This window comes from Oncorhynchus nerka, linkage group LG15, assembly GCF_034236695.1.
Source record: "Oncorhynchus nerka isolate Pitt River linkage group LG15, Oner_Uvic_2.0, whole genome shotgun sequence".
Lineage (NCBI taxonomy): Eukaryota > Metazoa > Chordata > Actinopteri > Salmoniformes > Salmonidae > Oncorhynchus > Oncorhynchus nerka.
In genome coordinates, this window is record NC_088410.1 from 36,929,362 (window position 1) to 36,948,873 (window position 19,512).

General features: G+C 42.8%; 2 protein-coding genes across 2 annotated transcripts; both read left to right on the forward strand.

The window, feature by feature from the left end:
- Nucleotides 1-4,232: 4,232 nt before the first annotated feature.
- Nucleotides 4,233-10,424, forward strand: LOC115143572 (zinc finger protein 568-like). The gene is made up of 2 exons (XM_029684072.2): nt 4,233-4,584; nt 6,397-10,424. The coding sequence occupies exons 1-2, from the start codon at nt 4,419-4,421 to the stop codon at nt 7,365-7,367; spliced, it is 1,137 nt and encodes a 378-aa protein (XP_029539932.1). The 5' UTR covers nt 4,233-4,418; the 3' UTR covers nt 7,368-10,424.
- Nucleotides 10,425-11,160: 736 nt separating this feature from the next.
- Nucleotides 11,161-19,179, forward strand: LOC135559822 (zinc finger and BTB domain-containing protein 24-like). The gene is made up of 4 exons (XM_065000700.1): nt 11,161-11,203; nt 18,212-18,355; nt 18,679-18,938; nt 19,108-19,179. Exons 1-4 carry the CDS (start codon nt 11,161-11,163, stop codon nt 19,177-19,179), a joined length of 519 nt encoding a protein of 172 aa, XP_064856772.1.
- Nucleotides 19,180-19,512: the final 333 nt, after the last annotated feature.

Genomic DNA, 19,512 nt, shown 5'->3' on the forward strand with positions numbered 1-19,512 from the left:
ATAACTAAAGAAATCTGTAATAAATGTTGTGCAATTTTACATCTAAGTAAGGTGTTTGGTGCAGTATGTCTCAAGTAAAAAATGTAAAAAAGTGTGACGTCTTATGAAAGTAAACAAAGTCTGGCAGCTGGGCAGGACTGTCTACTATTGGATAGAGAGCAATCACTGCAGTTGTTCAACCTATGTTAGTGGGCAAATGGACATCTTCAAATCAAAACCCAACCTTCATTTACCTGTTGTGATGCATGGATGTTCCAAACTCCACTTTTGCATTACCTATATACATTTACATTTACATTTAAGTCATTTAGCAGACGCTCTTATCCAGAGCGACTTACAAATTGGTGCTTTCACCTTATGACATCCAGTGGAACAGCCACTTTACAATAGTGCATCTAGGTCTTTTAAGGGGGGGGGAGGTATATAGTTGTTTAAGGTCATACAAAGGCAGCACAGGGGTCAGATCAGTGGTCAGGGTTGATATGCATTAAAAAAACACATTCATATTAAGAACATCCATCAATGCATTACCACTTACATTGCTTTCAGAATGTATACACACCCCTGGACTTTTTCCACATTTTCTTGTTACAAATTGGGACAAATGAATTTTGTCCTTTTTCAAAGATCTACTGTAATAAATCAAACATATCTTCATTAGATAATTATTCAACCACCTGAGTTAATACATGTTAGAATCACCTTTTGCAGCGATTACAACCGTGAGTCTTTTTCGGTAAACACACCTGGATTGTGCAATATTATTTGCACAATATTCTTTTTTAAACTTCTCAAGCTTTGTCAAGTTGGTTGTTGATCATCGCTAGACAGCCATTTTCAAGTCTTGTCATAGATTTTCAAGCTGGTTTAAGTCAAAACTGTAACTAGGCCACTCAGGAACATTCAATGTCATCTTGGTAAGCAACTCCAGTGTATATCTGGCCTTGTGTTTTAGGTTATTGTCCTGCTGAAAGGTGAATTTGTCTTTAGAAAGCAGACTGAATCAGGTTTTCCTCTAGCTCTTAATTTATTTTTATCGTTAAAAAAACTTCATTGTCCTTGCCGAAGAAGGGCATATCCATAACATGATGTAGCCACCACCATGCCTGAAAATAATGTATGAAGAGTGGTACTCAGTGATGTGATGGAATTGCCCCCAAACATACAGTGCCTTCAGAAAGTATTGATATATTCTCACCAATCGACACACAATACCCCATAATGATCAAGTGAAAACATGTTTTTAGGCATTTTTGCAAATTTATTGAAAATTAAATACAGAAATATCTCATTTGCATAAGTATTCACACCCCTTTGCTATGAAACTCCAAATTGGAGCTTGTGTGCATCCAATTTCCTTTGATCATTCTTGAACTATAACTACAACTTGATTGTCTATATAAGGTACCACAGTTGACAGTGTATGTCAGAGCAGAAACTACCATGAAGTCCAAGGATCTGTATGTAGAACTCTGAGATAGGATTGTGATGAGGCATATAGCTGGGGAAGGGTATAAAACACTTTCTAGGATGTTGAATGCTACCAAGAGCATAGTGGTCGCCATCATTGGGAAATTGAAAAAATATGGAACTACCCAGACTCTGCCTAGAGCTGGCAGTCCGACCAAACTGAACAACTGGGCAAGAAGGACCTTGGTCAGAGAGGTGACCAAGAATCCTGGGCTTTATGGGAGGGTGGCCAGAAGGAAGCCACTCCTGAGAGCATAAGGCAAGGTGTTTCCTCTGACACTGACACATTGGTGCGGCTGGCTTCCGGGTTGGATGCGCGCTGTGTTAAAAAGCAGTGCGGCTTGGTTGGGTTGTGTATCGGAGGATGCATGACTTTCAACCTTCGTCTCTTCCGAGCCCGTACGGGAGTTGTAGCGATGAGACAAGATAGTAGCTACTAAAACAATTGGATACCACGAAATTGGGGAGAAAAAGGGGTAAAAAAATCAAAGATAGAACTGCCAAAGGGGGTGGAGTTGCAATCTACTTCAGAGATAGCCTGCAGAGTTCTGTCATACTATCCAGGTCCGTGCCCAAACAATTCAAGTTTCTACTTCTAAAAATACACCTTTCCAGAAACAAGTCTCTCACCGTTGCCACTTGTTATAGACCACCTTCAGCCCCCAGCTGTGCCCTGGACAGCATATGTGAATTGATTGCCCCCATCTATCTTCAAAGCTCGTACTGTTAGGTGACCTAAACTGGGACATGCTTAACACCCCGGCCGTCCTTCAATCTAAGCTAGATGCCCTCAATCTCACACAAATTATCAATGAACCTACCAGGTACAACCCCAAATCCATAAACACGGGCACCCTCATAGATATCATCCTGACCAACCTGCCCTCTAAATACACCTCTGCTGTCTTCAACCAGGATCTCAGCGATCACTGCCTCATTGCCTGTGTCCGTAATGGGTCTGCGGTCAAACAACCACCCCTCATCACTGTCAAACGCTCCCTAAAACACTTCAGCGAGCAGGCCTTTCTAATCGACCTGGCCCCGGTATCCTGGAAGAATATAGACCACATTCCGTCAGTAGAGGATGCCTGGTTATTCTTTAAAAGTGCTTTCCTCACCATCTTAAATAAGCATGCCCAGGTTCAAAAAATGTAGAACCAGGAACAGATATAGCCCTTGGTTGAGTCAATACCCGTCTGACCTTGACCAGCAAAAAAACATCCTGTGGCATCGAATAGCCCACACAGGCAGTTAGGAAAGTAAAGGTGAGCTTTTTCAAACAGAAATGTGCATCCTGTAGCATAAACTACAAAAAGTTCTGGGACACAGAGAAGTCCATGGAGAATAAGAGCACCTCCTCCCAGCTGCCCACTGCACTGAGGCTAGGAAACACTGTCACCACCGATAAATCCACGATAATTGAGAATTTCAATAAGCATTTAACTACGGCTGGCCATGCTTTCCACCTGGCTACCCCTACCCCAGTCAACAGCCCTGCACCCCCCACAGCAAATTGCCCAAGCCTGCCCAATTTCTCCTTCACCCAAATCCAGAAAGCTGATGTTCTGAAAGAGTTGCAAAATCTGGATGAGCTTCAATGCCATTACAACTCTCCTTCCGTGGCCTCCAACTGCTCTTAAATGCAAGTAAAACTAAATGCATGCTCTTCAACCGATCGCTGCCCGCACCTGCCCAGCCGTCCAGCATCACTACTCAGGACGGTTCTGACTTAGAATATGTGGACAACTACAAATACCTAGGTGTCTGGTTAGACTGTAAACTCTGCTTCCAGACTCACATTAAGCATCTCCAATCCAAAATTCAATCTAGAATTGCAACAAAGCATCCTTCACTCATGCAACAAACATACCCTCGTAAAACTGACTATCCTAACGATCCTTGACTTCGGCAATGTCATTTACAAAATATCCTCAAACACTCTACTCAGCAAATTGGATACAATCTATCACAGTGCCATCCTTTTTGTCACCAAAGCCCCAAATACTACCCACCACTGCGACCTATATGCTCTCTTTGGCTGGGCCTCGCTTCATATTCATCGCCAAACCCACTGGCTCCAGGTCATCTATAAGTCTTTGCTAGGTAAATCCCTGCCTTATCTCAGCTCACTGGTCACCATAGCAACACCCACCCATAGCATGCACCCCAGAAGGTATATTTCACTGGTCACCCTCAAAGTCAATTCCTCCTTTGGCAGCAGTTCCTTCTAGTTCTCTGCTACCAATGACTAGAACGAATTGCAAAAATCACTGAAGCTTGAGACTCATATCTCCCTCACTAACTTTAAGCATCAGCTGTCAGAGCAGCTCACAGATCATTGCACCTGTACATAGCCCATTTGTAAATAGCACATCCAACTACCTCATCCCCATATTGTTTTTTTTCTCCTTTGCACCCAAGTATCTCTACTTGCACATTAATCTTCTGCACATCTATTACTCCAGTGTTTAATTGCTAAATTGTAATTACTTTGTCACTACGGCCTATTTATTGCCTTACCTCCCTAATCTTACCTAATTTGCACACACTGTATATAGATTTTTTTCTATTGTGTTATTGGCTGTACGTTTCTTTGTGTCGCACTGCTTTGCTTCATCTTTGCCATGTCGCAGTTGTAAATGAGAACATGTTCTCAACTGGCTTACCTGGTTAAATTAAGGTGAATTTTATTTATTTTTTAAATGTCTGTGTACCTTCTAGTAAACATCCATTCAGTTGGGGGTGCTGTGAAGTGTTTACTGGCTCACAACCGACTGATACAAACAGAAGAAGTCAATGCGGAAGTAAAACTAGTAGATGGTTTGTTTTGTTTGTGGACAGCGGCAACCATTACGTTCTTCTGGACAAAACCATACCACAGACAAAATAGGTTCGTTATCAGTGTATTTGCCATACTAGTTGAGTACTCACCTCTCAGTCGACTGAACATGTCTACATTACAAATATTGCGCGTGTTCTTAAATGAGCGTTTAACGGCGGCTGCTGTGGAGATTTTCGGGGCAGTTGAGAAAACTGTAGTCGAGTACCAGGAAGAGAATGATCGGCTACGGAGACTGCTTCGGATTGCACCGGACATAAAACTATGTAGAGAAGGTTCGTATGTAGATCTACAAATAACTAGCTACAATAATTTTTTATGAACAGCTAAGTTGTTTAGACAAACGGTGATTACCATTTAATACATTTTTAAATAGTTCAATGTAACGTTTATCGTGCATGATGAAAAAGTTTGTCATGTAAAGCTTATTGAAATAAAATATAGCTAGGTATGTGTACACCGGCATGCATTAAATTAGGTTAAATACAGTACCAGTCTAGAGTTTGGACACACCTACTCATTCAATGGTTATTCTTTATTTTTACTATTTTCTACATTGTAGAATAATAGTGAAGAGTTCAAAACTATTAAATAACACATGGAATCATGTAGTAGCCAAAAAAGTGTTAAACAAATCAAAATATATTTTAGATTCTTCAAAGTAGCCACTCTTTGCCTTGATGACAGCTTTGCACACTCTTTGCATTCTCTCAACCAGCTTCACGAGGAATGCTTTTCCAACAGTCTTGAAGGAGTTCCCATATATGCCGAGCACTTGTTGGCTGCTTTTCCTTCACTCTGCGGTCCAACTCGTCCCAAACCATCTCAATTGGGTTGAGGTCGGGTGATTGTGGAGGCCAGGTCATCAGATGCAGCACTCCATCACTCTCCTTCTTACTCAAATAGCCCTTACACAGACTGGAGGTGTGTTTTGGGTCATTGTTCTGTTGAAAAACAATTGATACTCCCACTAAGCGCAAACCAGATGGGATGGTGTATCAATGCAGCATGTTGTGGTAGCCATGTGGGTTAAGTGTGCATTAAATTCTAAATAAATCACTGACAAAGCTCCATAACACCTACTCCTCCATGATTCACGGTGGGAACTACACATCCGGAGATCATCCGTTCACCTACTCTGCGTCTCACAATGACATCGCGGTTGGAACCAAAAATCTCAAATTTGGACTCCTCAAACCAAAGGACAGTTTCCACTTGTCTAATGTCCATTGCTTGTGTTTTTTGGCCCAAGCAAGTCTCTTATTATTGGTGTCCTTTAGTAGTGGTTTCTTTGTAGCAATTTGACCATGAAGGCCTGATTCACACTCCTCTAAACAGTTGATTTTGGGATGTGTCTGTTACTTGAACTCTGAAGCATTTGGGCTGAAATCTGAGGTTCAATTAACTCGAATGAACTTATCCTCAGCAGCAGAGGTAACTCTGGGTCTTCCTTTCCAGTGGCGGTCCTCATGAGAGCCAGTTTCATCATAGCGCTTGAGTGTTTTTGCAACTGCATTTGAAGAAACTTTCAAAGTTCTTGACATTTTCTGGATTGACCGACTTTCATGTCTTAAAGTAATGATGGACTGTCGTTTCTCTTTGCTTATTTGGCCTGTTCTTGCCATAATTTGGACTTGGTCTTTTACCAAATAGGGCTATCTTCTGTATACCACCCTTACCATGTCTCAACACAACTGATTAGCTCAAACGCATTAAGAAGGAAAGAAATTCCACAAATTTAAAAAGGCACACCTGTTAATTGAAATGCATTCAAGGTGACTACCTCATGAAGCTGGTTGAGAGAATGCCAAGAGTGTGCAAAGGGTGGCTATTTGAAGAATCTCAAATATAAAATATATTTTGATTTGTTAACACTTTTTTTTGGTTACTACATGATTTCATATGTGTTGTTTCATAGTTTGATGTCTTCACTATTATTCTAAAATGTAGAAAATTGTCAAAATAAAGAAAAACCCTTGATTGACTGTGTCCAAACTTTTGACTGGTACTGTATATATTTTATAGAGATGAAGGGTTTTTATTTATATGGTATAGATGACCTCTGCTCATCCTCGCCTTCCCTCCAGAGTCCCTTCAGTTATCAGTTGCTGTCACTGAAGACGAGGTTCCCCCTAAGCAGCAGCACTCTGAGCAGGAGTGGAGAACCAGTCTGCAGCAGATGGACCTAGAACCCACACAGATTAAAGAGGAACAGGAGGAACTCTGGACCTGTCAAGAGGAAGAGCAGCTTCAAGAGCAGGAGGATGATATCATAGTTTTCAAATTCCCTCCAATTTGTGTGAAAAGTAAATGTGATCAGGAGAACACAATTCAGTCCTTTTCTCTTCCCCAACCCCAGACAGTGGAGAACAGAGACAGTAACTCTAAACCAGTTGAACTTCCACATTTTGTCACTGTTACCCATCTAGAGGGTCTCGACATTCCCTGTGACCCTCCAGATAATCAAAACAATGCCTACAGCCACAGCTCAATTGTAAGCAGCGACCCAGTAGGACTTGACAGCAGCCCACCATTGAATTCCAACCCATCAATGAGGGAACACTGTTGGAAACCCAGCACCACGTCTAGAAAAACTCACCGCTGCTGTGACTGTGGTGAAATATTTGCTCTGACAGCTGACCTGCAGGAGCATGTGACTCTCGCCAAGAAGAGACCCAGCGAATGCCGCCTGTGCAAAATACACTACAACTCCACCTGTAAATTGAAGGCCCATATCAGACTCTGTCACATGGAGAAACCCTGCACCTGCCCCTTTTGTGGAAAGACCTTCAAACTCAAAGGACATCTGTCCAGACATATGAGGATTCACACAGGAGAGAAACCATTTGGCTGTGGTGACTGTGGGAAGAGCTTCATTCAGAAGGGGGACCTAAGGAGGCATGCACTGACTCACACTGGAGAGAAACCATTTAGCTGTGGTGAATGTGGGAAAAGCTTCAATCGGAAAGGGAACTTGAACTTGCACATACTGACTCACACAGGAGCGAACGTCCACAAAGAATGTAAACAGAATGAAAACACAGAGGAAGCGAATTAGGACAAAGACATCTTGTTAGGAGATGGACAACTCTTTGGAAAAGCAAAGCAACTCTGGATCATTCATTCTCTGGGTTTTAGATAAATAGATGATGAATTTACTTTTGTAAAAAATTCTATGAACAATAAAGTTCGATTTTATATAACAGTACAGAGTACAGTAGTTAAACATACAGGTCTTCTGTTCAGTCTCTTGATGTTTTCATGTCATTATAAACCGGAATTCCTGGTTTAATTTCTTTCATTACATTCCCAGTGGGTCAGAAGTTTACATGCACTCAATTAAAATTTGGTAGCATTGGCTTTAAATTGTTTAACTTGGGTCAAATGTTTTGGGTAGCCTTCCACAAGCTTCCCACAATAAGTTGGGTGAATTTTGGTCCATTCCTCCTGACAGAGCTGGTGTAACTGAGTCAGGTTTGTAGGCCTCCTTGCTCGCACACGCTTTTTCAGTTCTGCCCATGAAATTTCTATGGGATTGAGGTCAAGGCTTTGTGATGGTCACTCCAATACCTTGACTTTGTTGTCCTTAAGCCATTTTGCCACAACTTTGGAAGTATGCTTGGGGTCACTGTCCATTAGGAAGACCAATTTGGACCAAGCTTTAACTTCCTGACTGATGTCAAATTTAGAATACATTGTAAAATAAATTTAGAACCAGGAACAGATATAGCCCTTGGTTCTCTCCAGACCTGACTGCCCTTAACCAACACAAAAACATCCTTTGGCGTTCTGCATTAGCATCGAACAGCCCCCGTGATATGCAACTTTTCAGGGAAGATAGAAACAAATATACACAGGCAGTTAGAAAAGCCAAGGCTAGCTTTTTCAAGCAGAAATTTGCTTCCTGCAACACGAACTCAAAAAAAGTTCTGGAACACTGTAAAGTCCATGGAGAATAAGAACACCTCCTCCCAGCTGCCCACTCCACTGAGCAAACAACGTCACCACCGATAAATCCACTATAATTGAGAATTTCAATAAGCATTTTTCTATGGCTGGCCATGCTTTCCACCTGGCTACCCCTACCCTGGTCAACAGCACTGCACCCCCCACAGCAACTCGGCCAAGCCTTCCCCATTTCTCCTTCTCCCAAATTCAGTCAGCTGATGTTCTGAAAGAGCTGCAAAATCTGGACCCCTACAAATCAGCTGGGCTAGACAATCTGGACCCTTTCTTTCTAAAATTATCTGCTGAAATTGTTGCAACCCCTATTACTAGCCTGTTCAACCTCTCTTTCGTGTTGTCTGAGATTCCCAAAGATTGGAAAGCAGCTGCGGTCATCCCCCTCTTCAAAGGGGGACACTCTTGACCCAAACTGCTACAGACCTATATCTATCCTACCCTGCCTTCCTAAGGTCTTCGAAAGCGAAGTCAACAGATTAACGACCATTTCGAATCCCACCATACCTTCTCCGCTATGCAATCTGGTTTCAGAGCTGGTCATGGGTGCACCTCAGCCACACTCAAGGTCCTAAACGATATCTTAAACGCCATCGATAAGAAACAATACTGTGCAGCCTTATTCATTGACCTGGCCAAGGCTTTCGACTCTGTCAATCACCACATCCTCATCGGCAGACTCGATAGCCTTGGTTTCTCAAATGATTGCCTCGACCTGGTTCACCAACTACTTCTCTGATAGAGTTCAGTGTGTCAAATCGGAGGGCCTGTTGTCCGGGCCTCTGGCAGTCTCTATGGGGGTGCCACAGGGTTCAATTCTTGGACCGACTCTCTTCTCTTTGTATACATCAATGATGTCGCTCTTGCTGCTGGTGAGTCTCTGATCCACCTCTATGCAGACGACACCATTCTGTATACTTCTGGCCCTTCTTTGGACACTGTGTTAACAACCCTCCAGATGAGCTTCAATGCCATAACTCTCCTTCCGTGGCCTCCAATTGCTCTTAAATACAAGTAGAACTAAATTAATGCTCTTCAACTGATCGCTGCCTGCACCTTCCCGCCCGTCCAACATCACTACTCTGGACGGCTCTGACTTAGAATATGTGGACAACTATAAATACCTATGTGTCTGGTTAGACTGTAAACTCTCCTTCCAGACTCACATCAAACATCTCCAATCCAAAGTTAAATCTAGAATTGGCTTCCTATTTTGCAACAAAACATCCTTCGCTCATGCTGACAAACATACCCTCGTAAAACTGACCATCCTACCATTCCTCGATTTCGGCGACGTCATTTACAAAATAGCCTCCAATACCCTACTCAATATATTGGATGCAGTCTATCACAGTGCCATCCGTTTTGTCACCAAAGCCCCATATACTACCCACCACTGCGACCTGTGTACACTCTCGCTGGCTGGCCCTCGCTTCATACTCGTCGCCAAACCCACTGGCTCCAGGTCATCTACAAGACCCTGCTAGGTAAAGTCCCCCCTTTTCTCAGCTCGCTGGTTACCATAGCAGCACCCACCTGTAGCACTCGCTCCAGAAGGTATATCTCTCTGGTCACCCCCAAAACCAATTCTTCATTTGGCCGCCTCTCCTTCCAGTTCTCTGCTGCCAATGACAGGAACGAACTACAAAAATCTCTGAAACTGGAAACACTTATCTCCCTCATTAGCTTTAAGCACCAGTTGTCAGAGCAGCTCACAGATTACTGCACCTGTACATAGCCCATCTATAATTTAGCCCAAACAACTACCTTTCCCCCTACTGTATTTACTTATTTTCCTCCTTTGCACCCCATTATTTCTATCTCTACTTTGCACATTCTTCCACTGCAAATCTACCATTCCAGTGTTTTACTTGCTATATTGTATTTACTTTGCCACCATGGCCTTTTTTTGCCTTTACCTTCTTTATCTCACCTCATTTGCTCACATTGTATTTAGACTTATTTTTCTACTGTATTATTGACTGTATGTTTGTTTTACTCCATGTGTAACTCTGTTGTTGTATGTGTCGAAACTGCTTTGCTTTATCTTGGCCAGGTTGCAATTGTAAATGAGAACTTGTTCTCAACTTGCCTACCTGGTTAAATAAAGGTGAAATAAATAAATAAATAAAAATGTCTTGAGATTTTGCTTCAATATATCCACATAATTTTCCTACCTCATGATGCCATCTATTTTGTGAAGTGCACCAGTCCCTCCTGCAGCAAAGCCCCCCCAAAACATGATGGTGCCACCTTCATGCTTCACGGTTGGGATGGTGTTCTTCGGCTTGTAAGCATCCCCCGTTTTCCTCCAAAACATAACGATGGTCATTATGGCCAAACAGTTCTATTTTTGTTTCATCAGACCAGAGGACATTTATCCAAAAAGTATGATCTTTGTCCCCATGTGTAGAGGTCTGTAATTTTTATCATAGGTACACTTCAATTGTGTGAGACGGAATCTAAAACAAAAATCCAGAAAATCACATTATGATTTTTAAGTAATTAATTTGCATTTTATTGCATGACACAAGTATTTGATCACCTACCAACCAGTAAGAATTCTGGCTCTCACAGACCTGTTAGTTTCTCTTTATTAAGAATCCCTCCTGTTCTCCACTCATTACCTGTATTAACTGCACCTGTTTGAACTCATTACCTATATAAAAGACAGGTGTCACTCAATTAAACAGACTCCAACCTCTCCACAATGGCCAAGACCAGAGAGGGTGTAAGGACATCAGGGATACAATTGTAGACCTGCACAAGGCTGGGATGGGCTACAGGACAATAGGCAAGCAGCTTGGTGAGAAGGTAACAACTGTTGGCGCAATTATTAGAAAATGGAAGAAGTTCAAGATGACGGTCAATCACCCTCGGTCTGGGGCGCCATGCAAGATCTCACCTCATGGGGCATCAATGATCATGAGGAAGGTAAGGGATCAGCCCAGAACTACACGGCAGGATCTGGTCAACGACTTGAAGAGAGCTGGGACCACAGTCTCAAAGAAAACCATTAGTAACACACTGCACCGTCATGGATTAAAATCCTGCAGCGCACGCAAGGTCCCCCTGCTCAAGCCAGCGCATGTCCAGGCCTGTCTGAAGTTTGCCAATGACCATCTGGATGATCCAGAGGAGGAATGGGAGAAGGTCATGTGGTCTGATGAGACAAAAATAGAGCTTTTTGGTCTAAACTCCACTCGTTGTGTTTGGAGGAAGAAGAAGGATGAGTACAACCCCAAGAACACCATCCCAACCGTGAAGCATGGAGGTGGAAACATAATTCTTTGGGGATGCTTTTCTGCAAAGGGGAAAGGACGACTGCACCGTATTGAGGAGAGGATGGATGGGGCCATGTATCGCGAAATCTTGGCCAACAACCTCCTTCCCTCAGGAAGAGCATTGAAGATGGGTTGTGGCTGGGTCTTCCAGCATGACAATGACCCGAAAACACACAGTCAGGGCAACAAAGGAGTGGCGCCATAAGAAGCATCTCAAGGTCCTGGAGGGGCCTAGCCAGTCTCCAGACCTGAACCCAATTGAAAATCTTTGGAGGGAGCTGAAAGTCCGTATTGCACAGTGACAGCCCCGAAACCTGAAGGATCTGGAGAAGGTCTGTATGGAGGAGTGGGCCAAAATCCCTGCTGCAGTGTGTGCAAACCTGGTCAAGAACTACAGGAAACGTATGATCTCTGTAATTGCAAACAAAGGTTTCTGTTCCAAATATTAAGTTCTGCTTTTCTGATGTAACAAATAATTATGTCATGCAATAAAATGCAAATTCATTACTTAAAAATCATACAATGTGATTCTCTGGATTTTTGTTTTAGATTCCGACTCTCACAGTTGTAGTGTACCTATGATAAAATTACAGACCTCTACATGCTTTGTAAGTAGGAAAACCTGCAAAATCGGCAGTGTATCAAATACTTGTTCTCCCCACTGTATATATACTTTTGTACCTGTTTCCTCCAGCATCTTCACAAGGTCCTTTGCTGTAGTTCTGGGATTGATTTGCACTTTTCACACCAAAGTACGTTCATCTCTAGGAGACAGAACGCGTCTTCATCCTGAGCGGTATGACTGCTGCGTGGTCCCATGGTGTTTATACTTGCGTACTATGGTTTGTACAGATGAACGTGGTACCTTCAGGCGTTTGGAAATTGATGAACCAGACTTGTGGAGGTCTACAATTTTTTTCTGAGGTCTTGGCTGATTTCTTTTGATTTTCCCATGATGTCAAGCAAAGACGCACTAAGTTTGAAGGTAGGCCTTGAAATACATCCACAGGTATTGATTCAAATTATGTCAATTAGCCTATCAGAAGCTTCTAAAGTCATGACATCATTTTTTTGAATTTTCCAAGCTGTCTAACAGTCAACTTAGTGTATGTAAACTTCTGACCCACTGGAATTGACATACAGTGAATTATAAATGAAATAATCTCTCTGTAAACAATTGTTGGAAAAATGACTTGTGTCATGCACAAAGTAGATGTTCTAACCGACTCGCCAAAATTATAGTTTGTTAACAAGAAATTTGTGGAGTGGTTGAAAAACAAGTTTTAATGACTCCAACCTAAGTGTATGTAAACTTCCGACTTCAACTGTAAATATGGTATAGCTGATTTTACATTATGACACGATTATGCAATAAAAGATCATTATGGCCTAAAATGTCACCATTTTGTAATGTGGCTGGACATAATGGTAAGTGTCTGGATGCCATTGGTATTCATTGCTGTGACATAGGCCTAAGTAACACAACTATAAATTATTGACATATGCAGTCATGATTGTGACTCAAGTATAGTGTGTCTTAATAGTACCAGTAAACTTGTACTGTCTCATAGTCCAGCCTCAAGACTAGAGAGAAAGAGCGAGGAAGTGGATGTGTTTTTCCCAAGGTGAAAAGCAGGGCCGTTTCTGGCCTTTTGGGGGCCCTAAGCAATATTTGGTTGGAGGGGCCTCCACCAAGCAGGCACAAATGTTTAGTGGCTTCCCCTCTTGATAGCAGAGAGAAAAATGCTACTTTTTAAGTTAATTTGATGTTAATGCGAGTGTAGCGAAGTGCTTGTACTTCTAGTTCTGACAGTGCAGTAACATGTAGTCTAACAATTCCACAACAACTACCTAATCCACACAAATCTAAAAGGGATGGAATAAGAACATGTACATACAGTATAAATATATGGATGAGCGATGGATGAGTGGCATAGGCAAGATGGTATAAGATACCATATATACATATTTGATGAGTAATGTAAACATTATTAAAGTGGCATTATTTAAAGTGACTAGTGATCAATTTATTAAAGTGGCCAATGGTTTGAGTCTGTATGAAGGCAGCAGCCTCTCTGAGTTAGTGATTGCTGTTTAATTAACAGTCCGAGATAGAAGCTGTTCTTCAGTCTCTCTGTCCCAGTGTTGATGCACCTGTACTGACCTCACCTTCTGGATGGTAGTGGGGTGAACAGGCAGTGGCTCAGGTGGATGTTGTCTTTGATTATATTTTTGGCCTTCCTGTGACATCGGGGGCTGTAAGTGTCCTGGAGGGCAGGTAGTTTTCCCCCGGTGATGTGTTGTGCAGACCGCACCACCCTCTGGAGAGCCTTCGGTTGAGGGCGGTGCAGTTGCCGTGCCTTGCGGTGACACAGCCTGACAGAAAGCTCTCAACTGTGCATCTGTAAAAGTTTGTCAGAGTTTTAGGTGACAAGCCAAATTTCTTCAGCCTCCTGAGGTTGAAGAGGCGCTGTTGAGCCTTCTTCACCACACTGTCTGTGTGGGTGGACCATTTCAGTTTGTCTGTGATGTGTAAGCCGAGGAACTTAAAACTTTCCACCTTCTCCACGACTGTCCCGTCGATGTGGATAGGGGGGTGCTCCCTCTGATGTTTTCTGAAGTCCACGATCATCTCCTTTGTTTTGTTGACATTGAGTGAGAGGTTGTTTTCCTGACACCACACTCTGAGTGCCCTCACCCTGTAGGCTGTCTCGTCGTTGTTGGTAATCAAACCCACTACTGTTGTGTCGTCTGCAAACTTGATGATTGAGTTGGAGGAGTGCATGGCCACGCAGTCATGGGTGAACAGGGAGTACAGGAGGGGGCTGAGCACGTTCCCTTGTGGGGCCCCAGTGTTGAGGGTCAGCGAAGTGGAGATGGTGTTTCCTACTTTCACCACCTGGGGGGCGGCCTGTCAGAAAGTCCAGGACCCAATTGCACAGGGCGGAGTTGAGACCCAGGGCCTCAACCTTAATGATGAGCTTGGAGGGTACTATGGTGTTGAATGCTGAGCTGTAGTCAATGAACAGCATTCTTACATAGGTATTCCTCTTATTCAGGGCAGTGTGCAGTGTAATGGCGATTGCATCGTCTGTGGACCTGATGGGGTGGTATGGACGAGGGTGGCAGGTAAGGTGGAGGTGGAGGTGATATGATCCTTGACTAGTCTCTCAAAGCACTACATGATGACAAAAGTGAGTGCTACGGGGCGATAGTCATTTAGTTCAGTTATCTTTGCCTTCTTGGGTACAGGAACAATGGTGGCCATCTTGAAGCACGTGGGGACAGCAGACTGGGATAGGGAGTGATTGAATATGTCCGTAAACACACCAGCCAGCTGGTTTGCGCATGCTCTGAGGATGCGGTTAGGAATGCCATCTGGCCCAGCAGCCTTGCAAGGGTTAACACGTTTTTTTAAAACAGAGGGGGGTCCGCAGTACTTGCTCAGCTGCGTCGGTGGCACTGTTTTATCCTCAAAACGGGAAGGGAAGGTGTTTAGTTTGTCTGGAAGCAAGACATCGGTGTCCGTGACGTGGCTAGTTTTCCTTTTGTAGTCCGTGATTGCCTGTAGACCCTGCCACATATGTCTCGTGTCTGAGCCGTTGAATTGTGACTCCACTTTGTCCCTATACTGACATTTCGCTTGTTTGATTGCCTTGCGGAGGGAATAACTGCACTGTTTATATTTGGCCATATTCCCAGTCGTCTTTCCATGGTTAAATGGGTGGTTCGCGCTTTCAGTTTTGCGTGAATGCCGCCATCCAGCTACGGTTTCTGGTTAGGGTAGGTTTTAATAGTCACAGTGGATACAACATCTCCAATGCACTTCCTTATAAACTCACTCACTGAACAGCGTATAAATCAATGTATTTCTCTGAGGCTGCCTGGAACATTTCCCAGTCCGCGTGATCAAAACAATCTTGAAGCGTGGATTCCGATTGGTCGGACCAGCGTTGAATGGTTCTAGTCACAGGTACATCCTGTTTGAGTTTCTGCCTATAGGACGGTAGGAGCAAAATGGAGTCATGGTCGTATTTGCCGAAGGGAGGGCGGGGGAGTGCCTTGTATGCTTTGCGGAAGTTAGAGTAGCAGTGGTCCAGTGTACTGCCCGCGCGAGTGCTGCAATCAATATGCTGGTAGAATTTAGGTAGCCTTGTTCTCAAATTTGCTTTGTTAAAATCCCCAGCTACAATAAACGCAGCCTCAGGACTCAAGAGTCCAGTGAAGTTTCTTAAATGTCGTCGTGGTATCTGCTTGAGGGGGGATATACATAGCTGTGACAATAACTGACAAGAATTCTCTTGGGAGATATGGTCGGCATTTGATTGTAAGGAATTCTAGGTCAGGTGAACAGGACTTGAGTTCCTGTATGTTGTTATGATTACACCATGAGTCGTTAATCATAAAGCATACACCCTTGCCCTTCTTCTTCCCAGAGAGGTGAGAAATTTGAGAAATTGCACAGACCTCAAACAGTGTCTTTTCCCCATAATCTACGAATTGAAAATATATCAGTTTGGTGCTCATAATGCGCATAACACGTTTGGTTTGTTTCAAAATTAGACAAAAATGTACTACCGTGACTGTGTGTGAGGGAAATCTGTAATATATGGCCAAATCCTTTGGCTCTCCTTTAGGCACCAATGCAGTAACGGCTGGCTCTGGTCTACATAGCCCCCCCCATACTCCCCCGACCAGAAAAAACGAGCCAATGAGATGTCTCGCTTTCTGTAATGTATCTGAGAGAAGCCCTAAATGGCAATTGCCATGAAAAAAACCCAGTTATATCCAAGCTAAGTCCTCTAACTATCTCTATGAGATATACTGATATACAGATACAGTACCAGTCAAAAGTTTGGACACACCTACTCATTTAATGGTTTTTCTTCAATTTGACTATTTTCCACATTGTAGAATAATAGTGAAGACATCAAAACTATAAAATAACACATATGGATTCATGTAGGAAGCAAAACATATATTTTAGATTCTTCAAAGTAGCCACCCTTTGCCTTGATGACAGCTTTGCACACTCTTGGCATTCTCTCAACCAGCATCACCTGGAATGCTTTTCCAACAGTCTTGAAGGATTTCCCACATATGCTGAGCACTTGTTGGCTGCTTTTCCTTCACTCTGCGGTCCAATTCATCCCAAACCATCTCATTTGGGCTGAGGTCGGGGGATCAGGTCATCTGATGCAGCATTCCGTCGTGCTCCTTCTTGGTCAAATAGCCCTTACACAGCCTGGAGGGGTGTTGGGTCATTGTCCTGTTGACAAACAAATGACAGTGGGACTAAGTGCAAACCATTCTGCGTATCGCTGCAGAATGTGGTGGTAGCCATGCTGGTTATGTGTGCCTCATAATAAATAAAAACCACGGACAGGGTCACCAGCAAAGCACCCCGACACCTCCTCCATACTTCACGGTGGGAACCACACATGCAGAGATAATCCGTTCAGCTACTATGTGTCCCACAAAGGCACGACGGGTTGGAACCAATAATCTCAAATTTGGACTCATCAGACCAAAGGACAGATTTCCCCCAGTCTAATGTCCATTGCTCGTGTTTCTTGGCACAAGCAAGTCTCTTCTTATTATTGGTGTCCTTTAGTAGTGGTTTCTTTGCAGCAATTCGACCATGAAGGCCTGATTCACTCAGTCTCCTCTGAACAGTTGATGTTGAGATGTGTTTGTTACTTGAACTCCGTGAAGCATTTATTTGGGCAGCAAATTCTGAGGCTGGTAACTCTAATGAATTTATCCTCTGCAGCAGAGCTAACTCTGGGTCTTCCTTTCCTGTGGCGGTCCTCATGAGAGCCAGTTTCATCATGGCACTTGAAGAAACTCTCAAAGTTCTTGAAATTTCCCAGATTGACTGACCTTCATGTCTTAAAGTAATGATGGCCTGTCATTTGTCTTTGCTTATTTGAGCTGTTCTTGCCATATTGTGGACTTGGTCATTACCAAATAGGGTTATCTGCTGTATACCACCCATACCTTGTCACAACACAACTGATTGGCTCAAATGCATTAAGAAGGAAAGAAATTCCACAAATTAACTTTTAACAAGGCACACCTGTTAATTGAAATGCATTCCAGGTGACTACCTCATGAAGCTGATTGAGAGAGTGCCAAGAGTATGCAAAGCTGTAATCAAGGATGGCTACTTTTAAGAATCTAAAATATATGTATATTTGTATTTGTTTAACACTTTTGGTTACTAAATGATTCCATGTGTTATTTCATAGTTTGATGTCTTCACTATTATTCTACAATGTAGAAGATAGTAACAATTAGTAGGTGTGTCCAAACCTTTGACTGGTACTGTATATAAAGTTATATACAGTTATACTCAATTAATAAACTGTTTAGACTAACAGTGATCATCATCTAACCAATTTAAGAAGTTGTTTTACATTTTTTTTACTGTGAATGAATAAAAACCTTGCCCGTCACGAAAACCAGGAAGTTATTTGAATGTATAATTCATGATGGAAAAACTTTGAAAACAAATAGCTTTTTATGTTTGGTTTATTGAAAATAGTTTTTAGATTCTATTTCAACATTTTTGAATTACAATTTAATCTTACTTCTTCAATTCACTGACTTCAGTTTTTATTGACACTGATGTTTAAAGACTGCTCCTTCCCTCCAGACTCCCTGCAGCTCTCTCTCACTGTCTCTGAAAAGGAGGTTCCTGCTGAGCAACAGCACTGTGAGCAGAAGTGGAGACCCAGTCTGGGGCAGGAGGACCCAGAGCCCACACAGATTAAAGAGCAAGAGGAGGAAGTTAAGACCAGTCAGGATGAAGATCAGCTTCAAGTCCTTGACTCTTCCCCAAACCCAGACAGTGGAGAACAGAGAGTGATTCTAAACCAATGGAACCTGAACCATTTGGTACTGTGACCCGTCTGAAGAGTCTAGACACTTCCTGTGACCCTACAGATAAACAAAACAATACCTTCAGCCACAGCTCAGCTGTAAGCAGCGACCCAGTAGGACTTGATAGTAGCCCACCATTGGATCCCAACCCATCAATGGGGGAACACTGTGCCAAACCCAGCACCACATCTAGAAAAACTCACCGCTGCTGTGACTGTGGTGAAACGTTTGCTCTGACAGCTGACCTGCAGGAGCATGTGACTCACGCCAAGAAGAGACCCAGCGAATGCCGCCTCTGCAAAAAACGCTACACCTCCACCTGTAAATTGAAGGTCCATGTCCAAATCCGTCACATGGAGAAACCCTGCACCTTCCCTTTTGTGGCAATTCCTTCCAAACTCAAAGGACATCTTTTCAGGCACATGACGATTCACACAGGAGAGAAATCATTTAGCTGTGGTGACTGTGGGAAAAGCTTCAATCGGAGGGGGCAGCTGAAGGTGCACATACAGACTCGCACAGGAGAGAAACAATATGGTTGCTTAGTCTGTGGTAAAATATTCACTCGTAGGGCTTATCTAAGCATGTGGATAAGGTCCACAAAGGAAGAAAGAAAACAGGATGAAAACTGAAAGAACGTGAATTAGGACAAATATATTCTATCAACAGGTGGGAATAAAAAAGCAGGATGTGGACAAGTCTCAGCAAAGCACCTCTGGACCATTCCTGACGTTGTCTTAAGATAAATGGATGTGTGATGAATGTACTTTTACAGAACATTCCATGTAAACAAGGTTTCATTGTATTTGAAAGGTGAGGTAATGATCAAACGGTAGTATGCAGTATTATGTGAATCTCACAGGTCTGCTGTTGAAAGTCTGTTGATGTTTTCACATTATTACCAACAGGAATATCTGGTTGTTTGTTTTGGAATGTCTCTTCGGATGATGAGACAATGGTCTGGCTGATGTTATTGACGCATTAAAAATGTTTACACTTTCCAGAAAATATCTCCTTCCATATGTCTTTTTGTCATAAATTTTGACCTAATGCTGCTCATTCATGATATTATTT